Raw genomic sequence first — 14,062 nt, 5'->3', positions numbered from 1 at the left:
GTCTCATTCTCAACCAAAGCTTTCCATTTCTTAAAAGTTTCAAAAACATCTGATTTTTGTTTTAGGAAATATACCCATGTTTTTCTGGTTGAGTCATCAATAAAAATAACATAATAACAAGAGCCACCAAGAGAAGATACCTGAGCCGGTCCCCATACATCTGAATGTACAAGCTCTAACTTCTCACTCTTCTTCTCTTTCACAACCTTGAGAAATCTGACTCTTTTCTATTTACCATAAACACAGTTTTCACAGAACTCTAAATCAATCTTCTTTAGTCCTAGCAATAGATTTTTGGAGTGAAGGATTTTCATCCCTTTCTCACTCATGTGCCCAAGCCTATGGTGCCACATTATCGAATCTGTTCTTGCAACATTTATTGTTGTTGTCCCTGCAGTAACTTTATTTGTAACAGCTAAGGTGGAGTAAGTGTTACCAGTACACAGATATAATGTGCCTACCTTCGCACCTTTAGCTACTACTAATGATCCTTTAGTGACCTTCCACATACTGTCTGAGAAGGTAACTATGCAACCTTCACTACCTAGTTGCCTTGCAGAAATTAAATTTCTTCTTAAATTAGGAACATGTCTTACCTCCTGCAGAAACCAGTCATTACCATTCTGCAACTTGATCTTTATCTTTCCTTTTCCAACAATTTGACAGGGCTCATCATCACCCAAATATACCTGTCCAAAATCACCTTGAACATAATCTAGAAAATATTTTCTATGGGGTGTAGCATGAAATGAAGCCCCAGAATCTATTACCCAGGAATCATTGACATTATCCAAACATAAAATTAAAGCATCTTGTAAAGTATTACTTGCAATATTAGCTTCCTTACTGTCATTTTCATTTTTGTCTCCTTCTTTGTTTTTCCGAGACCAACAATCTTTCTTTAGATGACCAGGCTTTCCGCAGTACCAGCAATCTTTCTTTCCTCTAGATTGAGAGCGTCCTTTCTTTGACTTCCCTCGTGACTTCTCATTCCCAGGGCCTTTTCCTCTTTCCTTTGATCTTCCTCTATTCTCCACATTCAAAACACTACCTGATGATGTTGAAGTCTCACCTGTGCTTTTCCTTCGCATTTCCTCGCTTAGGATAACACCAACAATATCATCAAATACCAAAGTATTTTTACCAGAGACAGAGTTACTTACAGCCATAACCAAGCTATTCCAGCTTTCTGGCAAAGAACATAAAATCAAGAGAGCCCTGACCTCTTCTGTAAAGGTAATTTTTACCGAAGACAATTGACTGGTAATTGTATTAAATTCATTTAAGTGCTCCACTACAGATCCTCCCTCACTCATTTTCAAATTAAACAAACGCTTCATAAGAAATACCTTATTCGAAGCCGAGGGTTTCTCCTACAGCTTAGCCAATGTTGCCATCAAATCTACAGTCGTTTTTGATTCTGTTATATTGAATGCTACAGACGACGCAAGGCACAATCGAATGGATCCCAATACCTTTCTATCTAAAATGTCCCACTCTTCATTTGATATTGTGGTCGGTTTCTTTGCCTTTCCTTCCAATGGCCGCCACAAATCCTTTTGATACAGGTAATCCTCCATCTGCATTTTCCATAACTGATAATTCTGGCCGTTAAACTTTTCGACCTTGAATTTGGAATCCTCCATTGCTCCCACTCAAATCTGAAAGTCCTGCCAATTTACAGAAAACCTCGCTTTGATACCAATTGTTAGGGTTTCAAGCAGATCCGAAGCAAATATGAACTAACAATTATATGCAGATTTAAATACAAAAGATAAAGAAATGAAACAGGACACAGATAACATAGAGATTTAACATGGTTCACCCAGAATGGGTTACGTCCACCATACACAGCCATCCAATCCTTCTTATTATCTAGCAAAAATAGTACATCAACCTTACAATGCCTTAAGCATCCCAGCCGCTTATAACATGCGTTTTTAGGGCAACAAACAAAGTCGGCCTTTTTAGGGTTTTATTACAATGTCGATTTTCATTAAAAAAAATGGCAAAATTTTTTTTTTTCTCGGGGGCATACATGCTGAGTGTACAGTACTTTGCTGATCAGTCGCCACATTTCAACATGTGGTTGTTCCTCCCAAGCTTTGGGGAAAAAAGCGCATTAGGTATGTGTCCTCATAAGCCACTTCAAGACAAGCGGAATGAAATTCTCGGACATGATCACGGGGATCCCCCTTTCCTCTATATTTTTCAAATTTGGGTGTTTCGAACCCGCGTGGAAAGGGTGGCATATAAAGATTCCTATCAAAAGGATAGGGACAGATGTCGTTAAGTGAGAATTGATTGGTCTTAACACCACTATGAAGTTGTTGGGTGAGATTCTCGACTTGTTGCCACAACATCTCCATTTCATTTGGAGGAGGAGGTGGTGGATTACCTCGAGGAATGTTATATCTGATTTGATTTCTACCCCTTTCCTCCTCATGGCGACTTTGTCTTTCTGATGCTTGTCTTAATTGGGCAAGATCAAAGTCAGAGGGGAGTTTGGCTCCTTCTTGAGCGAGTTTTAAGAAGTGAGCATCCGCATTGCTCCTGAGTATTTCATCAAACAATCTGTTAAAATGAGGGTTATGCTGAACCCTTTCGATTGTTGAAGGAGTGGGAGTACTTGGGTTTTCATCATTTATATTTCCTCCAAGTGCTTCTTGAAATTCATTGAGGTTGTCCTCTTCTTCCTCAATTTCTATTTCTCGTTGCCTTGATCGCGATCGAGTTTGAGCCATTTTGTTTGCAAGTTTGTTTGTTGAAGTTGATTGAAGATGATGGTGAGTTGTTGATGAAATGAAAGATTGATGGTTGGTGATTTGTATTGTGTGGGGATCTCTAGCACTTTAAGATAGATGTAACCGAAATTCCTTCTTTGAATTGCTTGTTTGTTTTGAGGAGTTTGGATGTGATAAGGTGTAGAGAAATCTGAGATGTGTTACAAATTTTGACTACCTAGCAATGAGAGGATTCACTCATGAACTAGTTTTAACTTGCGTAGATGTGTCTCTTAGGATGAGCTTATCCTAGATGTAGAAACAATCTAAAAGTGATGCGATGTGTTTGATTTCAAGCAATATCTAAAAAGGAATCTTGGGACAAGAACCTCGTAATGTTTTGGGAGTTTTGGGATGGATTGATGATGGAATAATGATGTATGAATGAAATGATGGATGTTTTGTTTTTCAACCTCAATAAAAACTTTGTGTTTATAAATGGAACAAACTCTACCTCTTCCCTTTTAGGCGTTGGTGGCACTTCTCGAGCTGTGTTGTAGGTGATACAGATGTTTGGAAAAAAATTGGGATTAATCTTTCCTCCTTGATTTTTGTGATAACTCAGAGCTCTATATTGCATAAAAGCTCTGCGGTTCAATGATTCGGAATCAAATTCGTTTGTTTTGTTTTGAAGGTAGAGACGCATGCGATGTAGAAAGACTCTATGTGAGACAAAGATTTGTCTATTGAGATAGAAGAATTTCCTTCTTTTGATGAAAGCCTTTGAGCTTAATGGTCTTCTTTTCAAGGTGATATTTTGATGACACTTCTTCTTTCGCAAGATGTGAAGAATGGTCATAAAATGTGATTCTTTGTTATTTGCACTTTGTTTTTGATGTTTTTGGTTGTTTTTGAGAAATGTTGGATGAATACTTTGTTTTTGGGATTGATTTGCTGATTTTTTGTTTTGACAAGAAAACAAAGCAAGCACACAAACACAAGAATGTTGCCTCAAAGGCACAAATGAGTATGGGTCTAGATCAACCCAATTCTTGGACTTGTTTTTGACCCTTCCTTTAGATTTATTTTAAGGTGTATTTCCAAAGCCTAAAGTCGGCTCAATTTGCACTAGGTCTGTAAAACGAACACACTTCAAACACTTTTTATCCCTATGGTCAAATGGCCAGTTGTGATAAATTTAGCCCACATCTTGATATTTCTTTGACTTTGGTACTACATACCTTATGAATCCTGCCGTGGCAGGTAAGGATGTGATATACTAAGTCTTGCACGAGCACAACAAATAGATGATCTCTATGATGGGGGAGTCACCACTTTTATCAAGCCACAAGTGACTTTTCAAAAAGTTATGTTTCTACTCAAGGAAATATGTATGGTGAGTATCTTGGGAGCAAAACCATCTATGCTCTTGCACTAAATTATATCTCAAATATCCTCAATCAATAGAACGGGTGGGCTACTACTTAAAGGTGTTTAGTCATGTTCGATGGCTTTGGACATAAGTTCATTCTGCAGTGACTCACTTAAGAGCCTTGTAACTGGTGGTGGGGCCCATTTGTCCTTTCGGCCAGTTACACTGTAGGAACAGCTATACCCAAGGCTACAACTTTCGCTCTCACCTGATTTCTATAGCGCCTCGAAGGATTTACCGCTCGAGGTCGTTCCCAAGAGTATCGATCCCTTGGCAGGCCTCTCTTAAAAAGATAAAATTTTGAGTGTTACTAACACTTTTCTCTTGCACCTAGGACCACGAGAGCCAAGGGAGAGGATAGTGTATGTTAGAGGTAGGACCACTCGACTGACCTTTGTGCACAAGGGTGCCAAATACATAAAACACTTGTTCCTTTTAATCCAGCATTTGCAAATGTTATCTAACTATTTGGAGATGTTGCTCCAACAGCCATGGTGTTCGTTTTAACTTCAATGGCAAAATGTGTTGTAATCTAAAAATTTGGAAATCCTGGTTAACTTAATGAAAAACACGTTTTTGATTGAAGGAAAATTTGTTTGCAAAAATCAAAACAAGTGGTTTGTAAGTTTTTAACAGCACCAAAATTTGAAGTGTGGATTGTAAATTTTAGGTCCCAATTGATGCAAATGAAATCAAATTTGTGTTGTTAATTTTTAAGCACCAAAATAAAATGAGGCCTAACTAGAAAACAATGAAATTTTTTTTGTGTTTTTAAGTTCTTTTTAAGCACTAAATGAAAATTTGATGATTTTTTTTTTTTTTGTGAGTTGTTAACCTGCATGAACAAAAACAAGTTAGTAAAAATTGGTGTTCACGGGGGGGGCTTCCACAAGCTTAAAATGTTCAATTTTTCAGTTACAAGTCAATTTGGACGACACTCTGTCGCAATAGCGCTAGTCTGTGTTTTTACAAAAGCGCTAATTTACATAATAGCGCTAGTCTGCGTTGAGCAGAAGCGCTAATTTAAACAGTAGCGATGAAATAGTAGAAATTACAGAAAGGCAAAAGCGCTATACTTTTCCCAATAGCGCTAGAAGAATCCCAGAAGTGCTAAAACAATTTCAATAGCGCTGAAACTTTTACAATAGCGCTATTGTAACAACAATAGCGCTAAAATAAAAATTGTCGGTAGCGCTAGAATGTGTTCAATAGCGCCGAAGCGCGACCTGTGTGGCAGTTTCAACAAGCAAAAATGTTAATTTTCAAAAACAGATCAGAAGGTTGCATGTTCGATTCACGTCGGGTTCACCAAATGATGCCCTCCTAAATTGGCACAAGGTTAGTCTATGATCAACGAACACAAAACACACAAAACATTAGCGTTAGTCAATCGAAAACTAAACATATGAAGGCATTCCAAAAGAGACACAAAAAGACATGCTAATATATCTAATAAATAGAACAAAGATCATGAGACATCTCCAACTGCCTCTTAGCATGGCCTTAGCTTCTTCTCCCTTGTTCCTCTCCTCTCCAAGTTCCAAAATAGTGTAGCTCTCAGTAGCTTTTTGCACTATGGATGCTTATGGAGGATTGAGATTGTAGTATAGCTCCAAATATGAAATGAAAAGCTAATACTAATGCTAAAATGATGTATTTTAACCAAAAAGACAAGATTTAGTTATGCTATGCTAAAATGCTCTCTAAAATGTCTATAGCTTAGATGCATACAAGTTTTCAAGATCTGGATTATGAAGGAATGGGCTCTATTTATAGGAAAAATGGAGCAATTGATGGCCAGGATTGAAGGGTTTAATCAAGGGTCAAGCTTGAAAGTTGGGGATCCATGTGCACAATTTGCACCAATAAAATGGTGACAAGTGTCAACATAGGGTTGGGTTGAAAGAAAGGGGTTGGAGGCATTAAAGGCCTGAGAAGACTTCATGGTTATCTAAAGGCTAAGGGTCAAGCCTAAATTAAGATTATCCACTAGATTAAGAGTTAATCCAAGGATAAACCTTTGTGCAAATGATTAAGAGATAATCATGGTCAAAGCATTAATGGCTTGATGAGACCTTTGGGTTGGGTAGAGGTTGAGTCAAAACAAATGTTTTAACCATGTGGAAGGGTTTGGGTTAACCATTAATGGTTTTTGGAGACTTTGGGGATTAAGTGGTTGAAGGTTGAAAGCTTTCAAAGGTTATCCAAGACTTTGAGACATTTAGTGGTTGAAGGTTGAAAGCCTTTAATGGTTATCAAAGACTTTGGGGTCTTTGAGAAGTGACTCCATTTTGCTTAGGAATGTGACAATATTTAGGGGATGGATTAGGCTAATTAGGAAGGGTTTTAGAAGAATCTAGAAGGGGATTAGATTTTTGCAAGTGGATTTGGTGGGTGAGGGAAAATAGGATTTTATTTAAAATAAAAATTCATTTATTTCAATAAATGTGTGCAAGTTGCATTTGTAGGAAAATGCAAGTGGGATGGGGATAATGATTTAAATAAATGTTTTATTTAATTTATTTAAAAGAGGAAAAGGGGATTTAATTAAATAAATTGATTTTATTTATTTAATTGATTGGAATTGGATTTAATGAATTAATTAAAATAAATTGAATAATTTATTTAATTAATAGAAGAATGTTTGGGGATGAATTAATTAAATATTAATTTAATTAATTGATGGCTAGTGGATTTTTAATTAAATAAATACGAAATATTCATTTAATTAAGCTGGACAGATTTGGGTGGACAGATTTGTGTGACTACAGCTCCCACATAGTTGCAACTACCAAGCCACCCAAATAAGAACTAGCTCTACACTAAATCTAAACCCAAACCCAACATGACTTCATGTAACTACTCACAGACACTACCATTAAACAAAAACCATGTCACGCACATTCTCCTAATGAAGAAATAGAAATGTACATGCTTGGAGAATAATTCCCTAAACAACCATGATATCCTATAATGAAATTCATTTCAAATAAATCTTGTATGAGTATATTAGTTAATGAGAAATATAAAAAATTGATCCCACAAGTCCCTAAGGATCTAAATGAAGGAAAAAATTAAAAGAATTGAGGGGTTTAAATCTAACAACTCATTCCCCTTTTTGGAATAAGAAAGGTGGCTAAATAGAGAATAGAGTTGTGATTGACTTTATAACTGACTAAAAAAAAGTCATTCCATTTAGTTTCTTGAATTGCAAGTATTGAAGTTGATCTTCACAAATTTAGAGTCGAAACATCAAAGCAACCTCCATATAGTGTGTGAGCAACCAATTATAGTGTGTGAGCAACCAATTAGGACATGAGACTTTGCAGATAGCCTTTGTTACAAAAGGATTCCCGTTCAACACTTACAATATAGAACCACCACTAAAAACCCATCAAAATTCAAGTGAATCGCCTCCTTAAGGGGAAGAATCCACAATTCCCCCAAACTAAAATCCTTTTCTTTGTTAATTATTTTTCCACTAATGTTAGCTTTTACCCCATTAAAGTGGTAAGAGTGTAAGTGTATTAAGGATATGTTCTATCTCATAGTTTAATCTAAAGGTCTATTTTAGCATTTCTCTCTCGTATTATAGTCTAACGGTAGGGCCTAGAAGCTTAATGTGTCGGAGGGAAGTACTAACTTTTGAAATCAATTTACAACTTCTTAGTACAACTCATATTGATACTCTATGAGAATGTGTAAGAATGTGTATATATGAATGATATTGATACTCTACAAGAATGTGTATATATGAATGATATTGATACTCTACAAGAATCTTAGTACAACTCATATTGATACTCTACAAGAATGTGTAAGAATGTGTATATATGAATGATATTGATACTCTACAAGAATGTGTATATATGAATGATATTGATACTCTACAAGAATGTGTATATATGAATGTTAGTGTTTATAAGAATACATCCTAAAACAATGCTGTCTTTACTTTATTACTGAAAGATCATCATATCTACCAAAACAATTACATACATAAAGAAATACCCCTCACAAAATCCATAGATAACTTCTCATGTTGTGTTTGGAATTATATCCCTTTCTTTTATTAATTTTGTCCTTGGCTGGTGGTATTCTGGTTAAATCGGAATATGACTATGGAAATGACCTAATTTGAGGGCCTAGAGCTAGAGCTCCATATACAGAAGTAAAAAGTATTACATAAAGATTTAACAAAAAAATCAATACAACTTGAATACATTTCAGCTCAAAACTATCTACATTCATTTTATACAATTCTATATCTTGCCTACATTTCTCATTACAAGAACCTTGGTCTCTAACATATCCTCCATGGCATATCTCACTCCTTCCCTCTGAATTCCAGAGTCTTTTAACCCTCCATAGGGTTGGCTATCAACTCTTTTGCTGGGAGAATCGTTCAAACATATACCTCCTGCCTGCAATAAAGATGAACGAACAAACATTGTAACAATTTATTTTTATCTTAATAACTTAGGAAAATGAAAAATGATATTATTACTCAATACTGAAATCCTTGTTGGAAAAGCTTAAAAATGTGAAAATTAAATAGAAATTTCATCAGAAATAGAGGAAGGTGCATATTTTGTTAACCAACCTGAATGTGATCAAGAGCATAGAATGCTTTGTTCACATCTGTTGTGAAAACTCCTGCTTGCAATCCATACTGTGTGTTATTTGCCTCTTGCACTGCATCCATAAAATCTCTGTAAAGGAACAAATTTGAGCTTAATCAGAATGGTTTCATTTTTACAGAAATTAAAACAGAAAGCCTAGCTCAGCCTTGGCTGTATTGCATGATATTAATCAACCCTTATTCTTGACTCTGTCTCAGTGACCCTACATGCAATAGAGTTCATCTATTCTTATTCAGAATTTCCATTATGAGAATATGAAACCTCAATTTTATTGAAGAGGGGAATTATACGAAGTATACACTCTTTATAAACTACAGTTTTTATTACTTCCACTAAAAGAAAATCAAATTGCAAATTCATTTTAGGGCGGTTTTGCATGTAATTCTAGTGGTGAAATTGTCTAGAAGAGAGGGGCAAGAGTAATTTTGAAGAGAACCTGTAAGAGTACATGAGGACCACTGGCCCAAATATCTCTTCTCGTCTCACTTGAGCTTCCATGGAAACATTCTCCAGAATTGTGGGTTCAACAAATGTTCCATGTCTATTTCCACCTATTGCTATTCTGCCTCCCTTCTTCACAGCATCTTGTATTTTCTCTTCTATTGACTTAGCTGCAGATTCTGAAATGATTGGCCCAATAAATGTATCTTCCTCATGAGGATTTCCCATCTTCAGTTCCTTCACAGCTTCAATCAAGGCATCTTGCACCTACATTCCCAAAATAATAGAGAAAATAATAGAGAACAGGATGATCAACATATGACAGCTATGTCATTGTGTTTGTTCTGGTCCATGTTACGTCTGGGTTAGATTGTGTGGCATTTTTTTTCCATCAACCTTTCGGACCACACTCTATGATCCATCATCAGGATTTTTTCTCTTCTAATAATCTTCATCCTGATGATGATGGATGACAGAATGTGATCCAAAGACTAATGCAAAAAACACTGCCACACAATCTAACCCAAAAACAACATTGACCAGAATTATAAATTGAGAAAACCTAATATCATTAATTCTGTTAGTTTTTAATCAAGAAAATAATTATCTTGGATGAGACCAAATGAATTCTGTCTTTATACATATTGGCATTGGAAAATCTGCTTTTGACTGAGAGGAAGTGGATATAACTATAATAGCTTAATGCCTTTGTGCTCAAAAACAAATTGGTTTATATGGGTTTTTGCTAGTTTTAAGATGCAACAAAAGAGATAAATTTGTCCAGATTTAGAATCAAGTACTAAGAAAAAAGAAACCAAGAAGCCAGAAATGCTATCTACTATTTAAGGGTAGTGTGAAGACCTAATAATTTATGAGACAATGCAGATGTTAAATATTTTTCAACTGAAGAACTATTAACATCCATTAGAATCTTACTCGACTGTAAAGTTCTTCCCTCACATACAGCCGTTGCATGTGGATGCATGATTGGCCACTTTGATAAAATCCTCCTTGTACAAGCCTGTCAACCGTTCCCTTCAGATCAGGAACAAGGTCCTCCACTATGCAAGGAGAATTGCCTCCCAGTTCCATCACTACCTGAAATCCCACATCAAGTTGAGGATAACTAGAACATACAAAGCAACAGTCTGAAATTTATTCTATAAAATCAATCTCACCTTCTTTTTCCCAGCTCTGGTTTTCATGTCCCATCCAGAAGTTCCTGATCCTGTGAAACTGAGCAGCTTGAGTCTATCATCTGTTATTAAAGAATCAGAGCTCTCTCTAGAACAGGGCAATATTGAAAATGCACCTTTAGGCAAGTTATTACAGGATTCCAGGATTTGTCCCAAGAAGAGGGCAGAAATTGGGGTTCGGCTACTGGGTTTCAGAACAAAAGGGCAACCCACAGCTAATGCTGGAGCAACTTTGTGTGCAACAAGATTCAGTGGAAAGTTCCATGGGCTGATCAATGAGAGGGGTCCAATGGGATATTTCTTAATTATTCCCTGCAAAAATTTGCACATCACTCCTTATTCGAGAATCGAATATGAATTGAATTTTTGTAAAGGAGGTGCACAAACAACTTAAAGAATCACATAATCACATCAACACAGAAGAGGAGAGAATAGCAAACAATTCTTTTCATAATAGGATTATTAAGGTATCCTTAAACATAATGTCAAAGTGCTAAAATTGATAAATCATTCACAAGGACAATGATGCAGGTCATGCCTACTTAAAACTTGACTAGATTTTCAATGCTAAAACCATTAAACATAATTTTCATCTGACTCTTTATACATCTTGTTCATATATGCAACTGAGATTAATGAGAAAATACTGAAGAAAGTATAATGTATGTTAAGATATGCAGCTAGGATGCTCTTTAGGATGAAACAATTGGTGATGCTATACCATTCCATGGATGAAAAAGTGGGGTATAACTGAAAACATTCAATTAGGATGTTAGAATGCTATACGATTGAAATGAAGTCCACGATGAAAGCAATCGAGAATGTGACCACCACTGATGCTTTACAATCCCATTACTACACAATCAAAATGTGGCAAGTAAAACAACAATGCCTAATTAAGCAAGAAGACAGAGTAATGCCTGTGGATGTTATACAATCAAGATGAATTTGAGATGCTATACTCTACTGTGTATGTGAGCTAGTAAGACTAACATGTAAGCAAGCAAAAAATGTATATTAAAAACATCCTCGCGAGCTTGGCTACTAAAAATGTTCATTAGTTGTGAAACAATTATGCTATATCTTCTTGACCTAAATCTGATAAGTAATGTCTTATACAAATCTTTTATCAAAAAAATGTTCAAAATATAGGGAGAGGATCCAATAGTTGAGCACACTAACTTCATGCTTTTCAAAATTCTGTTGAAATTTTAAATCTCCCAATTTTTTACAGCAGCTTACTTGGCAAGTCCTCTGCTTAGGGCCATATCATCAAATATGATGCCACATCAGCATGCATTTTGCCAGGGTCTCTAAAGCAGTCAAAAAAAGAAAAGTGTGACTGATACTTGTGCACTGATGTGGCGTCACATGATTTGTTGCTTTTTAGTGCTTAGAGATACATTTCATTCAATTATGGATAGTCATCATCACAATAACAACCTTAATCTCACAACTATCCATGCACCATTGTCAAAAATATTAGACATTAAATCAACAAATGTGATAATGCCTATCACAGCAGAATCCTTTCCCCTAATTTGAATAAAAATGTTGAAAAATTAATTGCCCTGAGCCCTCCTCGAACCGCCAACCTGTCAGGGACTTCCGTTCAATATTTTCTAGGGTCTTAATCCCTCCTACTTGCCCCGGATGTGCAGCAGCAATAGTGAATATTTTTTGCAAGTGAAGTTATTGCTGGTAAGTGAATTTGAATTTTAAATTGTGGGAGGGAATTTTGAACAGCAAGAGACAAATACAAAGAATGTCAACGGATTAGAAGATTTTTTATGCAGCATCTAGTTTAGAGCAGAGCAGAAGAATGTTTTGTGTAGCAGCAAGTGTTTGTGAAGAGTTTGCAGTGGGCAGCAGAAAGTTCCAGACAATAGAAGAAGTTAGTAAGAAGTTGCAGACGAGCGGAATGAGTTCTGAGCAGCATCTGGAGCTGATTGATTACAACTCTGGAACTAATTTGTAATCAGTTTGTGATCTAAAGTAATTAGTTTCAAATTATTTTGTAAAGTTTGTTTTATGATTAATAGAAAAACAAATTACCTGTCTCCAACTGTATTCCTGTGTGGTTTGTATTTCGTGTATTCCCAGCTATTTGGAAAAACAGAGCTGCAGTCTGTATTGTGTTTAAATTTCCATATCATTTCTTTACATTGTAGTTATGAAAGTGGAGGTCTTACCTGCAAGCCTTTGTTACTGGGAGAAATGTCTAGAGGCATGTATTCCCCCATAATCCTTGTGGATTCCTCTGCTGCCACCTGAAATGTATCAATGGTGCGCTGCACTTCTCCTCTGGAATCCTTGATTGGCTTCCCTGATTCAGTTGTTATGATACGTGCAATCTCTTCAGCCTGCCTCTCAAGTTCAGACACAACCTTATGCAGTACTGCCTTACGCTCATAAGATGGCATTGAAGCCATTGCAGGGGCTGCCTCTTGTGCACCTTGTATTGCTGCTTCTATGTCCTGTACAGTGGCCATCGCCACCTTGGTCACTGTAGACAATAGATTTCTTTCCATGTCAATCTCCAGAATCAACTATATTGAAATCTATGTGAAAGATGTCCATAAAATGTGATTCAAAATATTTAGGATCGTCTGTATATATGACTGTCAGGAGAAGCTTATAGTTTAGGTGTATGCTTACTCTTATAATATATTATATAAAAACAAAGATAAATACTGATATATCATTTCCTGAAAAAACTTATTTGTTATTTATAATCATTCCTTCAATCACCCACATTATAAAATTTAACACATCCCTATCAAAATCTTGTACGTAAAAAGCAACCCACATTTCTTTAAGGCTAAACTACAAACCTTTTTTCAAGGTGTACTTGTCCATAACATCTATATATTGAGTGCCATCCTTGGGTTCATTGCAGACAAACATTTTGTAACTCTGTGCAAAGCCATTAGCTTCTTCCTGCGTAGACCCCATGCTAAGATATCTTGGCTGATATCTTTTGTTAACACTTCTGATTAAACTGTTCTTTGATCTGTGCAACAAAGTATACATGATTGGCAGAAAATGTAACAGCAGTCTACGATCACAGATTGGGGAAAAAGGATGAACTGGCAAGAATTATAGTGTGATATGGCCAAGTGTGATACCAGGTGTCTCTTAGAAGCCATGGAACTTGTTGCATGTGTCCACGAATCACCATAGATTTCGCCATCTTTATCAATATTATTATACCAAATAGCTGTCTATTTGGAGACTCTTTCGTTCAAATTGTACGCAACTGTCTATTCAGATTGAACATTTGACCGTATTTAATAATTAATTGAAATGGTATTATTAATGACTTTTTATTTTCAAGTAATTAATAAATATTATAAAATGTGTAATCTGGGGTTGGAGAGATGTGAAAAAATGATATTATTTTCTTTATTAGAACATAGATTTCTTGTCAATTGTTTTATCTGAAAATTATGATTGAATACTATTCTATTTTCTAATGACTAGTAAAGATATCTTAATAAATGATAAACAAAATAGCTGTTCTATTAAAGGTAACGATAGTACCATAATCAGGTATCTTGGCTCTTTTTGGAATTGGAGTTTGTTAAAAGATATGTGGAGGCGGTTCTTAAACAAGTTCAAATCCAA

At 35.8% G+C, this 14,062-nt stretch overlaps 1 protein-coding gene across 2 annotated transcripts; it reads right to left on the bottom strand.

Annotated features, from left to right (window-relative positions):
* Positions 1–8,195: 8,195 nt before the first annotated feature.
* On the bottom strand, positions 8,196–13,516 carry LOC131032142 (uncharacterized). 2 transcript variants are annotated; one of them, XM_057963072.2, is made up of 8 exons: positions 13,270–13,516; positions 12,628–12,941; positions 10,552–10,747; positions 10,418–10,467; positions 10,176–10,337; positions 9,235–9,506; positions 8,759–8,867; positions 8,196–8,579 (listed from the first exon to the last, which is right to left on the bottom strand). In XM_057963072.2, exons 1-8 carry the CDS (start codon positions 13,466–13,468, stop codon positions 8,418–8,420), a joined length of 1,464 nt encoding a protein of 487 aa, XP_057819055.2. In that variant the 5' UTR covers positions 13,469–13,516; the 3' UTR covers positions 8,196–8,417. The 2 variants fall into 2 exon arrangements, with proteins under 2 accessions (XP_057819055.2, XP_057819054.2); XM_057963071.2 differs by having other exon boundaries at positions 10,418–10,747; positions 13,270–13,515.
* Between the last annotated feature and the right edge of the window lie 546 nt (positions 13,517–14,062).

This window comes from Cryptomeria japonica, chromosome 4 (genome assembly GCF_030272615.1).
Source record: "Cryptomeria japonica chromosome 4, Sugi_1.0, whole genome shotgun sequence".
NCBI classification, from domain to species: domain Eukaryota; kingdom Viridiplantae; phylum Streptophyta; class Pinopsida; order Cupressales; family Cupressaceae; genus Cryptomeria; species Cryptomeria japonica.
This window is presented reverse-complemented; position numbering and strand designations above follow the sequence as displayed.

What these genes read in the sequence shown, in the direction of transcription:
- LOC131032142 (XM_057963071.2), bottom strand. Translation starts at nt 13,468, where the DNA reads ATGTATACTTTGTTGCACAGATCAAAGAACAGTTTAATCAGAAGTGTT. An exon ending in CAAGTACACCTTGAAAAAAG is followed by an intron (nt 12,942 to 13,269) that starts GTTTGTAGTTTA and finishes TATTGTCTACAG; the next exon opens with TGACCAAGGTGGCGATGGCC. An exon ending in GTCCTCATGTACTCTTACAG is followed by an intron (nt 8,868 to 9,234) that starts GTTCTCTTCAAA and finishes GTTCCTTTACAG; the next exon opens with AGATTTTATGGATGCAGTGC.